The sequence below is a fragment of the Hesperophylax consimilis genome, chromosome 9 (genome assembly GCF_061612785.1).
Source record: "Hesperophylax consimilis isolate HC1 chromosome 9, BYU_Hcon_1.0, whole genome shotgun sequence".
In the NCBI taxonomy this organism is placed as follows: Eukaryota; Metazoa; Arthropoda; class Insecta; order Trichoptera; family Limnephilidae; genus Hesperophylax; species Hesperophylax consimilis.
Genome location: NC_142844.1, coordinates 10694616 through 10717875, shown reverse-complemented (window position 1 = coordinate 10717875; position 23260 = coordinate 10694616). Strand labels below are relative to the sequence as shown.

Genomic DNA, 23260 nt, shown 5'->3' with positions numbered 1-23260 from the left:
ATTATTATTTCTAGTTGAAAAGTTTTTTGATATTCCGATACTTATAATATTTATTTTAATACAATATTTATTTTAATTCTAAGATTGCTGATACAAATTTGTCAACTGTATCAAATGTTTTTTATAAATTAACAAAAAAAAAAGTGGGTGTGTCAAGCCTACGCAAGACAGAAGTGAAACTTCTAGTATTCTTCTCTCTTATTATTAGGGCTTTTTTATACTAATTTTCATATATTTATTGGCAGGTAGAGTAGAAATTAATATTGTTTAGCGTTTGCCAACGACCATACCATGTTGAACACACCGGTTCTCGTCCGATCACCGAAGTTAAGCAACATTGGGCGCGGTCAGTACTTGGATGGGTGACCGCTTGGGAACACCGCGTGCCGTTGGCCCATTTTTTATGGTAATTTCATGTTTTTTTTTATTTTTTTATCGTTACTATCATTAATAATATCATAAAATTCTTTAACTTTTCAAGTATGCTACAGGCCTAAAATATTACTTAGTGGATTGATATTATGGTCAACCATTGAAAAAAAAAATTCCTGCAAAGTTATGGATGTAATTACGATCTTTTTCAAGCGCGTATGTAATGATTATTTTTATCAACGTCGCACACACCTTGCTAATGTTTTCAGTATTATTAGGGCTTTTTTATACTAATTTTCATATATTTATTGGCAGGTAGAGTAGAAATTAATATTGTTTAGCGTTTGCCAACGACCATACCATGTTGAACACACCGGTTCTCGTCCGATCACCGAAGTTAAGCAACATTGGGCGCGGTCAGTACTTGGATGGGTGACCGCTTGGGAACACCGCGTGCCGTTGGCCCATTTTTTATGGTAATTTCATGTTTTTTTTTATTTTTTTATCGTTACTATCATTAATAATATCATAAAATTCTTTAACTTTTCAAGTATGCTACAGGCCTAAAATATTACTTAGTGGATTGATATTATGGTCAACCATTGAAAAAAAAAATTCCTGCAAAGTTATGGATGTAATTACGATCTTTTTCAAGCGCGTATGTAATGATTATTTTTATCAACGTCGCACACACCTTGCTAATGTTTTCAGTATTATTAGGGCTTTTTTATACTAATTTTCATATATTTATTGGCAGGTAGAATAGAAATTAATATTGTTTAGCGTTTGCCAACGACCATACCATGTTGAACACACCGGTTCTCGTCCGATCACCGAAGTTAAGCAACATTGGGCGCGGTCAGTACTTGGATGGGTGACCGCTTGGGAACACCGCGTGCCGTTGGCCCATTTTTTATGGTAATTTTATGTTTTTTTTTATTTTTTTATCGTTAACATCATAAAAAATTTTATATCATTCTTTAACTTTTCAAGTATGCTACAGGCCTAAAATATTACTTAGTGGATTGATATTATGGTCAACCATTGAAAAAAAAAAAGGCGTTAAAAACAAAAAAATTATGTGCGATGGCCGAGAATCGAACTCGGATCAACTGCTTGGAAAGCAACTACGCTGACCATTACACCACCAACGCCAGTTGTCGAGATGAGCTAAGAAGCATTTATATTTTACTTCAAAACTTTGACTAGATCAAATGAACTTTAATCGGTCCCGCATTTTCGTTTCGGTCATGAGTTGGTTTTACTCCGGTACTCGAAATTGCATGACGCGGGTAAAGAAGTTTCACTTCAAAAATTAAATTAAAGATTATTTAGCAAGATTTTACATCAGTAAGATTTCTCCGTGTGATCTTTACTCGTGAGTTTTCGCCAAGAACCTAAGTCAGCTTTGGGGATGCTGTGCGCAGGTTATGAATAAGTAATGAAAAAACACAAATTTTAGGGAGGATACACCACAGACAAGTTCGCGTACACCTTTTGGACACGCGTTTGGCGTGTCTCCCAATTATACACAGGTGTCGCATGGATCAAAAATAACAATCGCTCTGAGCGACTTGCATTGAAATACCAAAAGAACAAACACAGATTCACTTTGTTCTAAATACTGCCTATTAGGAGTAACAATTCATACGTATTGCTCATTTTTACATGAAGTCGAGATTATTATTCCAGATGTGCCTCCCACACGGAGAAAACTTACTGATTTGAAATACTACTAATTTATTGAAAATCTGCACATTTATTAGAACTTCTGTTATAAACTGGACTGTAGAATTAACGAATGAATCGACAGGTTTCCAAACTGTCAGTAAAACACGAATTTGTTATGGGGAGGTCGGAACACGTTTTCATAAAAATTCTGATATTTATCTTTATATTTATTAGAAAAGGCACACCTGCGTTAACACACGTTGAGTTAGATTCTGAATGTACTGATAGATTATGAGGAAATAGCGTGCCGTCACGTTTTTAACAGGATTTAAAAAAATTATCTTTACTGATTTTTCTTCGTGCAAACTCAACATTGGGGATTAGCGATACCTACATACACACACATACAGCTAATCGATCCTAAATATGTATAGTATCTGCAAGCTATGTTTAGTATGACCACATTCTGAGAAACCAACTTAACTCTGGTTCGATGATCGCTTCTTGCAAGCTTGTTATAATGTTAACGAGAATTATTTTTCTCTTTCCATAGATTTATTCTTTGAATATTTATGGTGTACCTGTTTGAAAACAGACTATATGTTCGATTAAAATCTTTTGTCACGTAGACTTCTGGGAATATTGCACGTGTTCCAGTCTCAACAAAAATATGGTGCTTCCAATATTTGCAACTGGTTGTACAGCGCTAATGAAACTCAACGCACAAACCATTGCTGCGAGGTTCTTCTAATATCTTTGGCTGCGAGTAAAGCAACCATACAATAATAGCCATATAATTATAATTATTATTCAGTGCAAATTAGTTTTCCTGGAATTAACGTTCGCAGTTTGTACATATTGTAACATTTAATCCGTTCAGCATTTGCATCCCCTCAGAGCTGGCGCGCGGAATTTTAATAACCGCTTTATAAGTTTATTTTGAGTAAAGGGCGACCGCAGCCTCGGCGGTCCAGGGATGCCCCGGAACACGTGGGAATCCCCGTGGTCCCGTGCTAGCGGATAATTAAACCAACCCTGGTCTACTCATGGAAATCCTTTGCCAGATTTTACAAGACATATCTCGTTTATAACGTTGTATGTGTGAGTGAAAATCCATTTGATAATGATGACCGGATTATTCAAAATTGCGTGGAGATGAACGAAACACGGGTGATGATGTATGCCAGAGCACAGCTACAAAAGCCTGTAAATTTCCACGTCAAATGCGACATTTCTTTGAAATACACTAGCATTAGAAATTTGAAGATTTTTTTGCTGGAAACAACATATAAAACAGTTACGACACGGAGAAATTTTACTGATACAAAATGTTGCTAATTTATTAAATAACTAATCAATTTTTCGTATTCCTGCTATAAACGGGATTGCAGGCCTTTAATTAATTAAGTGACAGGTTTCCTAATAATCTGTCAGTTAAACATGAATATGTTATTGAGTTGCGGAATACGTGTTCATAAAAATTCTTTTATGGTAAAATTTGGTCATTATATTTATTAGGAAAAGGACACCTGCGAGAACACGTCTTCCGATATATTCTTAATAGACTAATATTTTCAATAAATAATACTCACTCTTCTCTGCATATATAATATTAAAAGTATCCACGAATATAGGAGAGTTGAATTCCTTTATTTGTTTCTGGATTTACTTTTTACTATTTACGTACTGTCAATAGAAATTTCAAAGTTATGCATACCGCATACCTTGATAAAAGAATAAGATTTTTAAATTTTATTTTCATGCATTCTCGCTCTTACGGACTGCACGCCACTGTTCCTGGTGATTCGATGTACAGATTGATTACAAGATTGGTGATTTATTACAAGATATTCTTTTTACGGTTACTTGAATAAAGCTGTCCACGATTTCATAATAATTTCAAGCATTAATTTAAAAAAAAATAGATAAGTGACCTGTTATTCTTAGTATATAAAAAAAGTCTTTGGTTGGCATATTTAAAAGGAGTGAAAAAAAACATAGTTTTGTTCATGCGTAGTATTATTAAATAAACATCCTGATTTAATGGAGTTTAGTTTTTTCTACCCTTACGCTGTAAAGGTACAGCCTTTGCTAGTCCTTTGTAAACTCCTTTCTGAGGTTACCTTATTCCGTCTCCGCGGCTAAGTAACGAAAGAGGAAGCAACGAAATTTCTGCTCTGTTGCTTTCAGAGTTCAAAACTGTTTTGAAGTCCGACGTATGAAGGTTTCTTACACTATACAGAATAAACTGCTATTCTAGTTTCTCATGACTTAAAATAATTTAATAATTTTTACCTTCAAAGAACAGAGAGATGTGCTGAACCGGCAAAGGATTTAAAAATAATGTAATAACAAATATTAAAAAGAAAACTAGTGAATTTGGTGCATTCATTTGTGGTTATCTTGATTTATTTTACTCAGGTGTTATAAATGTACCAGTTTTATTAAATATTTATCCTGTTTACTAACTAGTATTATGAACGATTTTTAATTTTCTCTTATTTTATTTAATGTGCACACTATACACAGTACCTTATATGTTATTTCATTTGAATAAGGCGACATAAGACAAACGGGGGCTCGCTCGAGGTTCACATTTTAATAAATTTCGACAAATTCTTTTCCATTCAAATTTTAATTTATTTTTAGACCGATCCATACGAATATTTAAGATTTATAAAAACAATACCTTAATATTAAAATATTTAATGTGAAGCGGTTTGAAAGGCTTCCAATTTTCAAGGCCTGCTAGGTCAAATTCAACCGTAGGTCTGTCCAATACACCTGGTCGCATTTTTTTTGTGCATGGCTTCTTCACTTATGCCGGGAAGATTCCGACTTTATTTTAGAGTATTGACTCGTCTTAAATTAATGTTATTAAAACTCTCGTTAATGAAATATGTTTTGATGATCACTGTTCGAGGAGTAGATACTTATTAGATATTATCATTTGATTCAAAAAATATAACAACGACACTTGTTCTAAAAAAAATTGAAATACTGAGTATGTTGTCAAAAAAACATCGTTAATTTTTACTGTGATAACAGTAATGAAAAAATGTAATAATAGGACGAATTGCCCATTCTTTCCAGTGAAATGGACGAAAAAAAATTCAAACGCTGCTGCACAAACTTCAAATACATCGAATTTAAAAGTGAACCGGAAAACGGAATAAATCGAAAAAACACAGAACAAAGGTGAACAAATGAGTGTTATCTACGGCGTGTTTCAAATATCCCCCGCAAAATTGCGAATTTCCACCAGCAGGAAATAATATGTGTTTTTTGGCAAAAATTCCCGCGGCGCGATAGCAAACTACAACAGGCATAAAATAGAGCCCGCCCATCAGGCAAATAAGGGTGTTAGTTAGCGAAGCATTCTTCCTGTGGTTGCCTGATAATACACACCACCACCAAATAGTAGCCGAATACAGCGGGTCTGTCATGTGAACGCAATATTGTGCACATTCGTGATATTGTCCAGCCAGTGTGTTCACTGTTACGGAGCTTGCTGCATACTAGATGCCATGTGCTTATGTTTCAGCATACGGCCCAAGGCATATGCTGAAACCGTGGCGGGTCACGGGATAAAGCAACTTCGCCCCAAACGTTGGACAATTTAATTGCAGTATTTAAAGCTTTAATGCACGGAACGTTTAAATCTGTGCGCCTTTTTTGTTTTTGTTTGTTGGTAGATTGAAGATACCTACTGGCTCACAATGACTTCAGGGCATGACGTAAAAAAATACATTTCAAAATGCACAGTTTACAAATTCCGATATTGTTTTTGTACTTGGCAGTGTCATGTGGATTATTTAAGGCATCTAGTATCTTTATTACTATCCAAAAGCTTAAATGAAAGTTGTAACAAAGAGCTTACATAAACCAATGCAACCTTAATTGTGAACCTGACTGTTTTAGCAACAAAATCTTTACAAAATGTCTTCAAGATGTGTTCAATGATGTCACACTACCTAATAACTACTTAAATCCTAATTTGAGTCATGATGCTTGAGATTCAAATATGAAAACGTAATACGACCAACATTTTTTAGATGTGATTTTTTTAATCGGCCAACCACAATCATTTTTTTGAAGTTGAAAAATTTAATTGGGATTTATAAAAATAATAACATGAAAAATGACATAAAATTGACGTCATGCTTGACAGATCGTTAAGGCTCTGAACCCAGAGAGCGTGGGTTAAAACCCGGCTTTGGTAAATATACAAATAAAATATTTTTTTTACTTGACAACATAAAAACTAAAACTAGTATCGCCAAATTCGAAATATCATAGTTTCAATGAATATGCATAGAGAACAATGTGTACGGATTTTTTAAATCAAAATACTGTTAAAAATATGACTACTTGCACATTTCCTAATAATACATTAGTCATTCAGAATATATATGAACACGTGTTCACGAAGGTGACCTTGTCCTAATAATGGACGAAATGCGGAAATATTATAATTTTTAAGAACACGTGTTCCGACTTCCTCATAACATATTCGTGACTTACAGATAGTTTGTTATGAAATTTGTCGATTCATTCTTTATAGACATAAAGTCCCGTTCTACGGGAAAACGAATAATTTAACCACATTTATAAATTAAAAATATTTCATATTAGTGAGTTTTCCCCGTGTGCGCAGTTAGAACTACACGAACGCTACGAACACATTACAAAGCTCGGTGTCAGAACATTGAAAAGTGGAGTTAGAACATTGGAACCCAGAGGAAATCTACATATAGATATTTAGAATAATAATAATAATACCTGGATGACTTTTATAGCGCCGTTTTTGTGCAAAACACCTCAAGGGCGCTGTACAAACTTATAATACATTTCTACAGTGTTATTACTTAACTATTTATGGAGAAAATATACAGTTCAATACTTACCTGGTAGGTCACTTGAGATTAACACTTAATTAACATTATCTAATTGTTTATTGGCGAAATTTAGATACAGGGTTTAGGACTTAATTGAAAAATTGAATATAACTGGACTTTCTCTTAGGATTGGTATATTTAATTTAAGGGTACGACAACTTAAAAAGGTAAGTTTTTAGTTTAGATGGTTGAATGGTAGAATGATGGTTGTGCTGGACTGTCGAGTGTTCTTCGTTAAATATTTTTTATCGACTTTACCTTTCAGTTAATAACTCATAAAAACAAGCCTAATATATACTCATATTGAATAAAATAACTTATGGCTTAATTAATATTTTTATACCAGGAGGTGGTTTAAGTAGTCAGCACATTTTATGCTTGCACCACACCCTTTTCCCGATAAAAGAAATCTTCCAAATAAATAATTATTACTATAGACAACATTGTTGAAGCTAAGTGACATTCCAATAACGTCCAATTTTTATAAAGAAACGGTTAAAAATTGCAGGATTTATGAAACTAAAAGTATTTATAAATTATTTACCTCCGGATCATTGTATATCAAAAACAAATGCATTGTCAATTTTCATTGACCAATTTACTTTTGTTTTTTTGATAAATAATTAAAGAAATAACCAGAATTATTACCCTTTACTTTAAATGAACACTTTATTAAAGTATGATTTAAGATTTTCACGGTCAAAAGTATTATGGTGATTTGTTTTTGCACTACCTCCTTCTTTAGTCAACGTTTCGGACAGCATTGCAGTGTCCATCATCAGGGCAGATGTCAGATTACACATTGTCCTGATGATGGACACTGCAATGCTATCCGAAACGTTGGCTAAGGAAGGAGGTAGCGTAACACGGCATAATACCCCAAAAACAAATCACTTTAACCGTTATTAAACATTAAAATTCATTTATTAGTGATTCAGATTTTAACATTTTTAGATCTGTCATTTAAACAAAAGAAATACATATTTAAAATAATTTTGGTATCTAGTTTATTAGTTATGCGATATGATTTATACTTACCAGTTTTAATTAAGGAATACAATATCAAATCAAACATGCACTAAATTTCTTCGGAACTTGCATTTGCTACGGTTTGAATTATGAAAAACTTCCTCGTCCTCGAATATACAATAATTTGGGAGGCGGGTTTGGGTACCGCCGCCCCGGGAACGATTTATTTGATAACCAACACCTCTGCCACGTTTGATGATTTAGCAGGTGTGCCCGAGTTCATCGGTTCAGCTTTGTTCAGGATGCGCCTGTCCACCAGCTGGTGGCATACCAGATCAGAAGAGGCTAGTTTGGGGAGACTCTTTGACCTATCTAACTGGTGTTTCGACATATCACCTTGATTCTTAATATACCCGTCACTCCTGGACACACTAACCCCTAGATTCCTACCCAACCCTCATACCTTTTACCTTCCCAGAACTTCCTCTCATTCCTTTCATTAAAAAAGATACTACACACAATATCCCAACAGATTACGTACGGCCTTCGGTGTGGAGTAATAAAAAAAAAGTTTTTTTTAATATTTTTTTGACAACCCATTAGGCTGAGTATTTATTGTGTTTGGACAGTACTAAAACAAGGTATTTGTTTTATTTGTTAAAGCACCTATACATATTAACGTACTAAGTGACTGAAGTAAGAGGAGCTTTTAGGCTTATTAGGTCCCTAAGAGCAGCCATTCAAATATATTACCAAAAAAGGTACCGCTTAAAATTCATCGTTCGTTTTAGCGGGGCGATGAATTGTGAGCCACCCACCCATGGTTTGTTTTTTCAATAGAAATCAGAGTTTCGCAGAGTTTTTCAATATTTATTATCGATCAATTGAAAAAAAAGTCCTAAGTCTTTTTTAATATTTATATACGGTATAGCGGAGGTACTTAAATTTCCTTTTAAAGTGATTCCAATTTTTTTTCCTGTAAGAAGTTGGTTTCATCTTTTCGAATACTCTAATGAAAGTTGGTTTTTACTCTTACCTTTGCTAGTATAATAATTTAGAACACTGTCGAATAAGGATTCAAGCAGGATTGACGCGCTCGTAATTATACTCTTTCCTAAATTGATCTATTTACACACAAACACCTATCTTACAAATATTAGAACATAAGCGATTGATGTTCTCAACAACATTTGACAACATCTTTGTTTGTTCTAACGGTATTTTAGTAAAACGATATTCAAAAGACCTGCAGTTCTGGAAAACTTGGTCATCGTTACACAACCAAAGATAAATCAGAAGTGTTCCAAACATAAGCAGCAATCTATAAGGATTATGTTTTTCGCATCGCATCGAGTCATTTTCTACACTCGGTATGTTGCTTGAAGTCTCGGCCATGGGGTTCTTTTCGGCTTTTGTGTTTCCTCCCTCCTATAAAACGATCCAATATCTTCCCTCCAAAAAAAACCTGCCCAACAGTAGAAAAGGTCAGTAGGAAATCCATTCAGGCTTTTGCAACTAGAAAAATGATCCTGCTAAAAAAAGTCATAGCATGACAATTTCCTGTTAAAATATTAGTCATTCATAATTAATGTTAAACCAGTTCTTTTCCTGATAATTTTATGACGGAATGCAACAATATCAGTATGTCAATATCAATATCAATATTTGTAAGAAACACGTGTTTCGCTATCCTGACAAAACATTCGCTTTTAACTGAAAGTTTGTCAGGAACTCTGTCAATTTATTCGTCGAAAGCCTGCAGTCCCGTTTTTAACAGAAAAACGAATAATTTGACCAGATTTTTAATAAACTAACAATTTTTCATTTTAGTGAGTTATCTCCGTGTGTGGGGAGATGATGAATAAAATGTAATGAGGTGTTTAATTTTCTTACCTTTACAAGAATTACCAACTAAAATAACTTACCGGTATTTTTATTGGTAAACATTTTCTTGCTAAACACCTAAAACGTAAAGTACATACGTAATATTATAACTTTAAGTACATTTATTTGTCTTTGAGTGCTCAGAAATAATAATCAAATTGGTTACGATATATTTTATTTGTACATTTTTTTTATACAATGACAAATTAACAAACATATGTCGTATCATAATCATAATCGTAATCATATTAAATATCCATTTATTATAATCATAATTTATGTACAACTTATCTAAAAAACACAAAGTAATGATTATTTAATCAAGACATGACTTATCGTTTTATGACTGTTGATATGATTTTGAATTGATACATTATTTTTGTTTCATTAAAATGTGTGACATCAAAAAAAAAATTGGTTTAGCGTAAAAATGAAAAATGTGTTATCACAGAGAAATGATTGACTTGAAATTGATTTGTGCCTTTTGATGAAAGCTCAATTTGCGGATTCTTAAAAAGGAAATTCTTTTAAGGATCGCTTGATATTTGCCATAAAAAGATATTTGTAAATTACCACCTAATTTAAATATTGTAAAAATCACGACAACTTTATTATTTAAATAATTAAAACGATAGCATTCTTAAGTAAGCTTAAGCCTGTGAAATAAAAATTTACACTAGATTTATAAGAATAATTAATTCAAGGATGACTTTCGGTAGTTACAAAGTAAATATTAAGGACGCATTTAATGCTAGTGAAAATTATCACACTTTTCACAATTCTACATAATTGTTTTATAAAAACACAAAACACGTATAAATAATTTGACGCTTTCCACGGTGGTAACATAACATGATAAAATCTTCGGCAAGAAGTCTTTGATAATAATTGTTTATTTTCACTATACGTAGAAACTACACGAGTTTTTTTGGAGGGCGGATCGGGATCAATATATTATCTTCAGTCTGCAGGTTTCAACTGAAAGAAAATTTAAATTTTTACTTTACGCTTTGCACAACCAATTAAAGTTGATATATTAGTTAAAGATGCAAACCAAGAAAAAATTCTAAGTTAAGTATCTATAAAAATGTTGAGTTTGTCGTAACCTTTAATAACTAGGTTAGTCTTTGGTTGAATTTATTGAGTCATCTTTATCAGAAATGCTTAAAGTGCCTTTATCAACTGAGGAGATTGCCACTTTGTTAGCTCAGGAATCGCTTGTTAACGTAACCAAAGTGCTAGTATATATTTTATCACTTCATCTTTAAACACTTTGACTTAGGCATAAACGGCCAACAAACAAACCGCAAGAAAACCTTTAGTAAACAGCAAATGGAGCAAAGAATTTACTATCCAATCAAATAGACTTGAACTCTTTTTAAAATATTTAAAGCATAGACATTAAAATTAATACACGAGCTAATCAGGAAAAGGGGAACAAACCAAATGTGCGGAGTGCGGGAAGCGGCGTGACCGTTTCACTTTCGATTATTTTTCAAAAAATGTATCTGAAGGTATACAGGTAACTCGCATTGTAATATCACCATTTGGTCCTCGAAAATAAAATCAGCGTATGAATTACTAGTCCTTTTTACAATAGCGCGTAAACTGTTGGCTGCGTAAAAAACTTCACTGCATTTCCCAAATCGGATAAAGAAAAGTTCGAACTTGTTTCCAAAATTGAATTTATTGTTACACTATTTAGTAAGACACTTTCTAAAATGTGTTATAATTTACCCACCTCACTTAATTTTAGCGCCACTACGCCAGGCGATTGTTTAAGAAGGAACATTCCGATCCTGCACATAAAAGCGGACAATGGACTACATGAATAACGCTACAAACCTTTGTCTTACTTAAGCGAACTTTACTTTTCTACAGTTGTTCTGGTTAATTCAACGTGCGCTCTTCGGTGGTCAATATACGACTGGTGTCATAGTTTATTCAAAGCATTCTCAAACTCTCATTGTGCCAAAAATATCGTCATGTGGTTTGTCTCTAGCTCTTCGAAATGATACCCAGTTTTCATGTTACTGCAAGTCTATTAATTTGGATGTCTATGATTTAAAGGTTTATCGAATTCCATTTTTTCATAATAAACCCACTGACAACTATAGGAACATGTATTTGTACAATGGAACAGGTAATATGCTGATGACATAGCAGAGCATAAATGCGCACGCTTTACCAGTACAGATAATATCCGCTCATGACATTGCAGAGCAAAAATGCGCACACTTTAACAGTATAGATGGTAAAGTATGCGCATTTTGGTCTTAAGTCAAAATATGATATGTGCTTGATAACATTTCTCAGTGTAACAGTTAGAATTGTCCATGTAAAATTTGAATGAGTAAAACATACTGGTATCTTTGATTGCGTTTTAGTGTCTTAATAAAAATACGTTTTTTACCTTCCATGTAAAACTACCATCAGGGATAGTATCCATAGACAGCCCGGAGAATGGAATAGCCAGGGAGCTGATGAAATTCCTTTGCTGACCGAAGAAGCTTGCACCCTATCGGCGCGAGAGTTGCTTGTCGAATCGACTTCCCTGGTTTTGGTATAAATCTTCTGCCTTTCACCCTGGACGCTTTCCTCGTTACTCTTCCAGTAAACTGTGGCGATTGTTGCCAAACACTGGAATAAAACAAAAGGTTATGTTGCTTCCACAATGCGACATTATCTATTCTAAACAATTTAGTCATGAGATTTTCCCACCATTTCTTCCATTTAGATTATCATAAAAACATAACATTTTTCCCCAACATCTGTGAAAATAAGGTTCAATTCTAAAAATTAAATCATTTATCTAAAGGTTACATATTTATATATACAGTATATTTTAATTATATCGTGAATTTAAGAAAAACTACTTCCAAAGCCCTTAGTAATTGCAAACTCTAATTTTAAATCTCACTAAATGTATTGAAAACATCTCTAAACGAGAAAGTATCCGACTTTGTGACCCAACCTGAGTATAATAATCACAAGAATACTTTTTAAAGAAGGGCAATGAATATTGACACTTTTTCTGAACCGCAATGAAAATACTAAATAAAAATTGCAACCTCCAAATACATTCGTTACATCTACTGTAGGGAAATGAGGCCCTTTTTCCAGGTAGTGGTAGTGTTGGAGCCATTAGGTATACTCGTATACGTACCTACAGACTAAGGGAAATAATACCTTTTTTTCTGAGTTCTGTGATCGTGTAGATCACAGAGTTTCAGGTAAGAACTGATAGGTATGAAGGTACCTACAGAATAAGGGAAATAAGACCTTTTTTCTGAGTTCAGTGATCGAGATTACAGTAAATTTTGGTATGGCTGATAATATATCTGTTGTATTTGTATTTTTTTGAAATAAATCGATGTTTTTCTTAGGCTTTCTGGGTTTTCTAGGCCAAATTTAAAATTATGTAGAGAGAGAAAGTGATTTTATATCTTAATTTTGTTTAAATTGACAAATTTAAAAATTATATGGAAGATTAGAATCAAATTCAGACTGAGAAGAGATGAGATATTGAATGAAGCGAAGGTAATATTAGATAAGGCTTGATAGAAGAGAGGACATCTGTTTAGAGAGGGAAAATTATTATTATTATGTTATATAAAGTTCCCACTTCTAGACCACAGAATTTACAATCTCATGAGTCAAGAACGTGATTTTTTAAAAGGTGAGAAGGAACGGAACCATGTCCGATGCTCATTCAAATATTGAGGAGATATCTTTTTGGAGTAATTGGGTAGTTGAAACCACGGTTTTGATGGGAAAGTCCTTTGATAAAGTGTTTTCCTGCGTTCCATTGGTTTTCTCGTATCACGATCGTAGAAATAAGTGAGTTGAATATAAACTATAATTGAGTAACGAAGTGTTTTATAACTCGTTTTTGGAGTAAGTATCCAAACCGATTAAGGAGGTTGAATTAAAGAAGTGATAATATAGCTAAAGCCATTTCAAACTACATTAAGAATCGTGGCGTTGGCTTCCCACAAGGACTTTGGTAGGGTCTTTTTAATCAAGGTTAAGATTTCAACAAAGAGACAAATAACTACGTTAATTAAGAATAAAATAGATAATTAGTGGCATTTTACATTCTTAGTGCACCGAGTATAATACTAATACGCGCGCAATGTTAAAAAATAATTTAAAAAATAATGAATAGGTTACCTTTAACTTCAAATCTCCCTTCCTGAAGTGCTTTGGCCTGACTTTGAACTCCAGCCCAAGAGAAGTAACCTCCATTTCATTCTCTGTCTCCATGATATAGGGCCCCTTCAGCAGCTGGGAGTTGGCCGGCTCTCCGTTAATGAACCAGCTCAGTTTGGCTGCGGGCTTTGACTTCCCCGAGGTGCAGTTGACCTTGACGTGGTCTCCCACTTGGTACCTAAGTCTGGATCCAGAGATGACTGGACCGTACTCGGGCAAAGCTGAAAGGATACGATGAATCATAAGATTGTCGACTACCGTATAAAATAAAACACCGACATCAGCATTGTAAGATTGGTTTGAGCAAGTTACTAGGGAATTTCGGGAGATATAAATAATCAAGAGAGAATATTGAAGGTAGCCTCCGGCTTGACAAAAATACGTTTTTTGTTTAGCCGGCCTTCTATTCCGTTGCATATAAATATTCGAAGGATTTTATAAGATTGGCGAGAAAATCGTATTGTGATTTACATTAGTATAAGGCGAAAGGATGTGGCAGAAGTATATTCAAAGAAAAGAGGCTGTTCCTTCCTATTTAGAACGATGTAACTTGATCTTGCAATAAATATAAAAAAGTTTTTTTTCTATAACTTACCAACAACAGCCATGTCTCCATGATCAGAGACAGTTTGGAAGAGTGGCGCTTCTCCTGAAACTTCACAGCGATACCTCCCCGAAGACGTCAGAGCCATAGGACCTAATACTATCAACACACTTGTTGAATTATCCAGCTGAAACACAGAAACAAAAATCCTTATTAGAATTTATGTAAATAATAATTCAATTTTTCCAGGTAAGAGATTTTCGATAGCATTCCCATCCCCATCATTAAAAAATATTATCGTATTATTTATTACTTATTTTCTTTCAAATACGACTTGACTTAGTACGGTACGGTAATAAAACAGATTGGTGCGAACCCTTAAACTTTTATCGAAAATATTATTGCGAGGCAGTTGGAGAATTGTCTGTTCCTTTGTATGCTCATTAGGCAAGTAAATTTTTGAGGAAAATTTAATCATTATTATTATTCGTCCTTTCATTGCCACCTCTAAGGATAACAGTCGGTAGGATAACTCTCCCTTCTGAGTGAGTGAACAATTACAATATCTACTTATTTAACAAATTAAAATGTGCAAAATGTAGATACATTAATTATGAATAATTTTGTCTAGAATGTTGAGTACCATGAAAATATTTGCCTTAATCCATTCAGAATCAAATTATTTTCCAAATAAGTTACTTATTCTAAGTTCTTAGCCTGATTTATTGAAAACGTTATCTGGAATATTGAACACACGTTCCCACTCGCAAAAATCTTGTAGATAAAAAAAAAACATCAGGAAAGCGATGTGTTTCGTTTCCAGTTCACAGGTTCCAACAATTTTGTGGAACTGTGTGATGTTTGTTATGTTATTGACATGATAAATAATTTAAAAAAAAAACACATTTTAGAGTGAAAGTTATTCCATTACACAATATTACAGGAAGAAAAATTGAATGTATTCGTAGAAGATTAAAATTCACATTTTCTTCAGGTTCTTTAAAGCAGCATTTCAAGTTAATTGGCTCAGTAGAATAATTAATTAGTGGGATTAAATAGTAAATTGAAATGTATTGCAATAATATGCTAAACAAAGTGTTCCTCAATTTACATAGGTATACAGTATTTAAACCAAATTCTAAATTTCTCATGAATCTGGTCTTCAAAAAATAATATAAAACTTAAAATATGAAAGCTTCCCATCAAATACCCTAGTAAAACCAAGTGTACAAGTATAGGTAGTGAGTATGGACACCAAGTCAGCTGAGTCGGGAACCAAAGGAGAAATTTTTAAAGCAACCACGAACCACAACTTCAACAAGAAAGCTGGAATCTGTTTTGTTAACCAGCAAGAACTCTCGGAGTTCTAGCCGTCTGAAATTTCTTTCTATTAGAGTCTAGGTTAATACCACCTTTTCCGACTCCGGATATAATTTACACAAGTTAATACACAATGCATATTAATTATATATTAATTCATTTTATTGCATTCCGGAGAGTCCGGGTAGTAACTTCAAACTATCATTGCATAAAATAATGTTTTGGCGGGATCTGAGACATTTTTGAAAAGTGTTCATCTCCAATATTAGGGAATAAACTGAAAGACTCGCTTGTCACAATAATGATTCATGCAGCTAATCTAAACTATTGTATCACTTTAGTAGTGTTACCCCCCGTTTAGCTAGTAGCTTGCTGGGCAGGTAGTAAGTAGCTATATCACTAATGCTTACCTATCACGCACTTTTCGAAATTTCCTTTATCCAAATGTTGACTTTATGGTCGCTTTAGGGAAAATACAGCCCCAACATATTTGATCAAATAAATCAACTTTGTGTTTGAAAATAAAGTTAAAATGGAAATACGAACATGTAAACCAATAATGTTCAGGGAATTCTCATGTTGTTGGCAATTTAACGTGAAGTAAACGATAAACATATTTACTAAATATTTTCACAGAATTTCCAAGAAAGCGATACACTTATTGACGAAGCACTCAATTGGATTGAATGTAAATTTGTTTTTAAAGCCATTTCAGTACTATCACAAAAACTTCCTAAAGCATTAACTTTACATGTCAAAGGTGTGTTATTAATCTATTAAACCAAAAAAACACGTACATTTAGTAAACAAAAAAATATATTTAAGCCATTTTTAATGAAAACTCAAAAGCTTGTAAATTTTAACGGCATTTTAAACGTCTATCGGTTTCGTGAAACGACTCGAAAAATAAATCGAACACACTATTCAATTTTATTTTAAATATTGTACAGGGGAGGAAAGGAACCTACTCGAGACAAATATCACGTTCTTTTTTTAAATTTCCGCGGGCAATGTCGTTAGGCATGGCGGAAGCGATTAGTGCGCCGGCTGCGGCTGTGGTGAGAACTAATAGCGGGATCGCATGCGCGATAATCCTTCATTGTTTTCATACAAATCAACGATTCATTCATGGCATTCCGGCATTTCGGCTAGTCATTTTGGCGATTTTTCTCTGACCCGTCGCTTTCTACCACGGAGTTAAGAAACTGTACAGATATGTTCAAAAGTGTGATTTGGTTTACAGAGAATAAAGTAACGGAGCGGGTAAGGTCCCATAGGCTGTGTTTGTTAGACAAAGATTCTAATAGTACAAACGTAATAGCGCATTTTTAAAGCAGTAAAAGTGTACGTTATTAAAAAAAAAACATTACATCTCCAAGTAAACAATGTTATATTCTGTTTTACAACCGTACTGGGCCAAATATGTTCTTCTTCCGAAAGACAAACAGCAACGAAACATTTAAAAAAAAATTATGTTTATTTCTAAAAATTAAATTTTAATGCTTATTTCACAAATTTTCAAAAATTGTTTTTATATTTCGGATACATTAAAAAATATTTCATTTATTTGGATTTTATTGCAGAGCGGAAATACTCCGACCTTCCGACAAAATTTGCTGGAGGCCTGAGGGGTTATAGAAAAATATTTAACTCAAGTTAATAAAGTCAAAAACTTTTTCTTCTATTTATCAACGTTTTTAACAAATGTATAAAGTAGTATTTCTACCTAATGAATAAGCTGTTGTAGATATAACTTAAAACCACTGACAACCATTCTTTTTTTAAACCATTTCAACCCTACGGAATTTAGAAATTATTTTCTTATATGGGACACAGTATTTTTTCTAGGTCTTCTTTGGTCTGTGCTTTCAACCCTTGTTACCTCCACGCCTCTGCAAAGTCTCAATAAGTCGCCGATGTCTGTTATCCTGGTAATAGTGTCCACATTCCCGATATGTTCTTGTCCGAGAGAGAGTAAAATATCGGCCTCTATTTTTTCTTCGGGGTTAAAGTTACGTGCCGGCCCCTTTGTCTTTCAATATATCAGGCTTACGCGGTAATGGTAGCAAACACATAAATCTAGTTTTGTGAATGTTACGTTGGCAATGTTTTCAGAAGGTAATATTATGTATTATGTAAGTTAAGTCTAAAACACCTACGATCTCAATGATTTACTTAAATCTCAATTTGTAGTTAAGTTGGATTGTCACGTAGGTGTTTTGATTTGTAAATACTACTTTAATGTTAATAAATACGAGTGAGTACGTATTAGTACATATAAAACTTTTAGAAAAATCTATTTGTCGTAAACTTCATTGATATATTTTCATTGTTAGAAGAAAAAAAAGTGGGTGTGTCAAGCCTACGCAAGACAGAAGTGAAACTTCTAGTATTCTTCTCTCTTATTATTAGGGCTTTTTTATACTAATTTTCATATATTTATTGGCAGGTAGAGTAGAAATTAATATTGTTTAGCGTTTGCCAACGACCATACCATGTTGAACACACCGGTTCTCGTCCGATCACCGAAGTTAAGCAACATTGGGCGCGGTCAGTACTTGGATGGGTGACCGCTTGGGAACACCGCGTGCCGTTGGCCCATTTTTTATGGTAATTTCATGTTTTTTTTTATTTTTTTATCGTTACTATCATTAATAATATCATAAAATTCTTTAACTTTTCAAGTATGCTACAGGCCTAAAATATTACTTAGTGGATTGATATTATGGTCAACCATTGAAAAAAAAAATTCCTGCAAAGTTATGGATGTAATTACGATCTTTTTCAAGCGCGTATGTAATGATTATTTTTATCAACGTCGCACACACCTTGCTAATGTTTTCAGTATTATTAGGGCTTTTTTATACTAATTTTCATATATTTATTGGCAGGTAGAGTAGAAATTAATATTGTTTAGCGTTTGCCAACGACCATACCATGTTGAACACACCGGTTCTCGTCCGATCACCGAAGTTAAGCAACATTGGGCGCGGTCAGTACTTGGATGGGTGACCGCTTGGGAACACCGCGTGCCGTTGGCCCATTTTTTATGGTAATTTCATGTTTTTTTTTATTTTTTTATCGTTACTATCATTAATAATATCATAAAATTCTTTAACTTTTCAAGTATGCTACAGGCCTAAAATATTACTTAGTGGATTGATATTATGGTCAACCATTGAAAAAAAAAATTCCTGCAAAGTTATGGATGTAATTACGATCTTTTTCAAGCGCGTATGTAATGATTATTTTTATCAACGTCGCACACACCTTGCTAATGTTTTCAGTATTATTAGGGCTTTTTTATACTAATTTTCATATATTTATTGGCAGGTAGAATAGAAATTAATATTGTTTAGCGTTTGCCAACGACCATACCATGTTGAACACACCGGTTCTCGTCCGATCACCGAAGTTAAGCAACATTGGGCGCGGTCAGTACTTGGATGGGTGACCGCTTGGGAACACCGCGTGCCGTTGGCCCATTTTTTATGGTAATTTTATGTTTTTTTTTATTTTTTTATCGTTAACATCATAAAAAATTTTATATCATTCTTTAACTTTTCAAGTATGCTACAGGCCTAAAATATTACTTAGTGGATTGATATTATGGTCAACCATTGAAAAAAAAAAAGGCGTTAAAAACAAAAAAATTATGTGCGATGGCCGAGAATCGAACTCGGATCAACTGCTTGGAAAGCAACTACGCTGACCATTACACCACCAACGCCAGTTGTCGAGATGAGCTAAGAAGCATTTATATTTTACTTCAAAACTTTGACTAGATCAAATGAACTTTAATCGGTCCCGCATTTTCGTTTCGGTCATGAGTTGGTTTTACTCCGGTACTCGAAATTGCATGACGCGGGTAAAGAAGTTTCACTTCAAAATAGTACATGTTTACCAACCTTGAAGACTGATATTTATAAATATTGATTATTAATATTTTTTAGGTCGGGCTCATAATAAGTTTTTTTTTCATGAGTTTGTTTTGTCTTCGAAATTCAAAGTTTTTTTTATGAAGCTGTTTCTTTTTACGAAGACATTGCGCAATTATCACAGACTAATATTCACCCTCCGTCCTCAATACCACCCTGTTCATTACTCTTACTTTTCATTAATTTATTTTCGAATATTTTTTTCTTAATATTTTCATCCACGGTTTTACTGCAGGACCGCCACAGTGATCTCATTTCCACAGTTATACAAAATACTCGTAAATCAGAACTCCATGGTGAACTTTCGGCTATTGAAAATTTTTTATTATTGACTATATTAACTTTTGGTGGACACATGTGTGTTCTCTCCACCATTATTGTTGTGTTAAAACAGCTAATTAGTATCTTCACGGGAAGTGCCAGATATGAGAGATCATGTAGACGAATATTCAAAACGTGATTTACATTAAAGGCGATTAAACCGTACAATTGTCAGTTAACTTTTTACGACCAAAGGCGAATAAACAGAGTTTGCCTTTATTGAATAACTACGTTATGTTAATTTGACAACACACACAAAAATGTAACAAATTGATAAAGAAACGAAAAAAATAATATTCTTAAGGCTGTAGGAATAAAAACCAAAAACACGAGAGGAAAAGAAGTGACTTCTCGTAATCGCCCGAATTTATTTTACAGAAGATGTGCATTTAAATGCAGTGATGAAATTTCTGAAGAATATTAAAATGTAACAATCAACAATAAACGCACAAAAGTGTGTAGTTAATTTATTTTCTTTCTCTTCATAAGATTTTTGAAATATTTGTTCGAATGTCAATAAAAAAAAGAGTAAATGGAGTTGTACAAATGGATTAGCGAGGGATGCATTTTCAAATAATAAAAAAAAAATCGCTGGAGTTAAAGAAGATAAGACACAAGGACCAGAGGACATATTTTCTCCATTTCACATTATTACAGAAAATCTTTTGCCAAAAAATATAACCGCAGAACTTATTATTAACCTAATGTACCAGTTCGAGCAAGAAAAATGTGCAGATAATAATTACTTGCAGTCTTATGGCAGAAGAAAAATGATTTTTTGGAACAGGAAAAGCATAACAATCATTTAAAACGTAAGGACAGAGCATGGGAAGTAAAAAAAATTAAGCTGTCGTTCAAGCCAAAGGAGATTCGAAATACCGCGTACTCAATGACATGCAGGCAGTGATGGAATGTCCCAAAGGCAAAGTTTCGGTTATTTTTCACTTGAGAAAATTGGCGACATACAATCCTTGTGTCCCATCAGAACATTTGTTAGTTGTAGACTGAAGTAGAAGGCAAGCGTTGGTGTACAGAGGTACGGAGGTTGTAATTTGCCATTACAAGTAAGTCTAACATTAAGTAAACAGAAAACACATTTTTTTTATGACCGACAGCTGTGGTGGGCAAAATCGAAACCGATACTTTACTGTCTCCTGCCTGTACGCTGTTAAAAGTATTGGACACATTTAAAGCATCGACGATGGCTTTTACGAGTATGGTTACGCCTAACAAAAAGAATACTTGGTGCATCCCACAATCGAGCGGAAAACTAAGAATATTAGTGTGAGTCCTCCAGTAGAGCGGAAAATAATTTGCCAAAATTGCGTGGAAGAATCCTTCCCAATAAGAGATTAAAAAGTGCCTTCAATATTACTTCATAGACTGGAGAGCAATGGCCACCCTTTACCTTTAAAAATTTTGGATGTTCCAAAAGGGCAAAAACAAAATGACTGCGCTCTCATAGAAGTGAAGCAAACAATAAAATTCATATCGATACCAACACCTTGTTAAGACGAAGACCAGGGCCAATGGCAGATTTACCCTGGACTTATAAATATCGTCTTCCCATAACAAAAGCAAAATATGATGATTTAATTGCGTATATATATAGTGGGTGCTATCTCACGAAATTATTATGGGTACTACGAACCAATACCCAATTCAAATTTTATAGCCACAGAAGATTATGATGATTAAAATAACGTTCAACTGTTTCATATCCTTTTTTCCTCTATTATCATTATTTATGTTCCCTTATTATTCATACCTAAATTTAATGATAGGTATGAATAATACGAGATGAATATTTAGGTTTTTTTTTCTAAAATAATTATATATTTTAATTTAGTATTTTTTTAATACAGTCGAGTGGTTTCAGTTTCGGTCTGTATTTGGTGTGAGTATAATTTATATTACTCCGTATCTTTTGTATCCACCTTTTAATATTATTCTGATTTTTTATGAGAGTGGACGTTTATTTACTGTTTAGTAGCATAGTAAAATAAGCTTTTTCTTCCAAGTGTTACAGTACACGACTTCATATTTTGACATTCCCAATCCCAATCCTGTCTGATTACGTCTAAAAGGGATCCAAATGATAATCTAGTCTCCTTCAACGGAAGCAATCTTCTGAACAGGCCTTCCATTGATATGCTTGGTGTAACTATAAGTGACCAGCTCAGGTAAGGGGGCTCCATCGAAGCCAGAGTAAAGTTGGCCTCTCAGAAGCTGGGCGTACTGTACAGGGCCCGGAGGTACTTTAATAGTACACAACTGCTAGCCCTGTACAAATCGCAAGTGCGCCCTACTGTCGAATTTGGCAACCATCTCTGGTCCGGAGCCCCTAAATACCTGAAAAAACCCTTGACTCTGTGCAGAAATGGGCGGTCCGTTTGATAGATTCCCCAATCTTAACAAACGGACTGCAATCTTTAGAGCACAGGCGTCAGGTAGGTATGCTGTCCTTTTTCTATCGGTATTACAGTGGAAGATGCTCTGAGGAACTAGCGTCATTGATCCCTTCGGCACCGGTGCGTAGTCGGGATACACGACAAACGCGCGTCCAACATTTGTACACGGTTGACATTTGTCACTTGAGAACGGGTCGCTTCTACGATTCGTTCTTAAGTTCAACAGCTCGGCTGTGGAACGAACTGCCGGCCTCTGTGTTTCCTCCCTCCTACAAACTGGGACTCTTCAAGACCCATGTTCACTCCTTCCTCTCCTCAAAAAGACCCTCCACATAGCATCCCCAAAGATGACATAGGCCCTGAGGGAAATTATTTTCTTCAGGGCCTCCTGTGTGGACTGTGGAGTTAATATAAAAAACAAAAAAAAAACATTCATTTGGGGATATAGTTGTACAAAAAATTGTAGCTTAAAGAATAATTAAATACATACACTGTTATCAATACTCGTGTCATGTCATGCTGTACTAGAACATCTGTTTTTCCTTGTGATATCTTTAACAAGTCGGGGCGACGACTACGGCTGAAGTTTTCAGGCACGCATACTCCATAGAATCTCAAAAAGGAATGGGCTCTCAATGGAGTTAAGAATTATTTTGAAACTAAGTATTGCGAGATCTGCAGAATGTCTGATTTCTAGGTTAATTGGTTCGCTGCATTAAG

General features: G+C 34.1%; 1 protein-coding gene and 6 non-coding genes across 8 annotated transcripts in view; 6 read left to right on the top strand and 1 right to left on the bottom strand.

Annotated features, from left to right (window-relative positions):
• The first annotated feature begins 276 nt into the window (after positions 1-276).
• LOC149420900 (5S ribosomal RNA) lies at positions 277-395 on the top strand. The gene has a single exon (XR_016302661.1). It is a non-coding gene; the product is annotated as a 5S ribosomal RNA (ribosomal RNA).
• Positions 396-718: 323 nt separating this feature from the next.
• LOC149420899 (5S ribosomal RNA) lies at positions 719-837 on the top strand. The gene has a single exon (XR_016302660.1). It is a non-coding gene; the product is annotated as a 5S ribosomal RNA (ribosomal RNA).
• A 323-nt stretch (positions 838-1160) lies between these two features.
• LOC149420898 (5S ribosomal RNA) lies at positions 1161-1279 on the top strand. Its single transcript, XR_016302659.1, has one exon. It is a non-coding gene; the product is annotated as a 5S ribosomal RNA (ribosomal RNA).
• A 9121-nt stretch (positions 1280-10400) lies between these two features.
• The window catches only part of LOC149420894 (uncharacterized), a 107400-nt gene continuing 94540 nt past the window's right edge, over positions 10401-23260 (bottom strand). For both annotated transcript variants that reach the window (XM_089635270.1, XM_089635271.1), the window contains exons 4-7: positions 14602-14737; positions 13968-14227; positions 12208-12434; positions 10401-10772 (exon numbers count right to left, since the gene is read on the bottom strand). In XM_089635270.1, coding sequence (XP_089491396.1) covers positions 10769-10772; positions 12208-12434; positions 13968-14227; positions 14602-14737 — 627 coding nt within the window. In that variant the 3' untranslated portion in view covers positions 10401-10768. The remainder of the gene's footprint in view (positions 10773-12207; positions 12435-13967; positions 14228-14601; positions 14738-23260) is intronic.
• On the top strand, positions 18351-18469 carry LOC149420897 (5S ribosomal RNA). Its single transcript, XR_016302658.1, has one exon. It is a non-coding gene; the product is annotated as a 5S ribosomal RNA (ribosomal RNA).
• On the top strand, positions 18793-18911 carry LOC149420896 (5S ribosomal RNA). Its single transcript, XR_016302657.1, has one exon. It is a non-coding gene; the product is annotated as a 5S ribosomal RNA (ribosomal RNA).
• Positions 19235-19353, top strand: LOC149420895 (5S ribosomal RNA). Its single transcript, XR_016302656.1, has one exon. It is a non-coding gene; the product is annotated as a 5S ribosomal RNA (ribosomal RNA).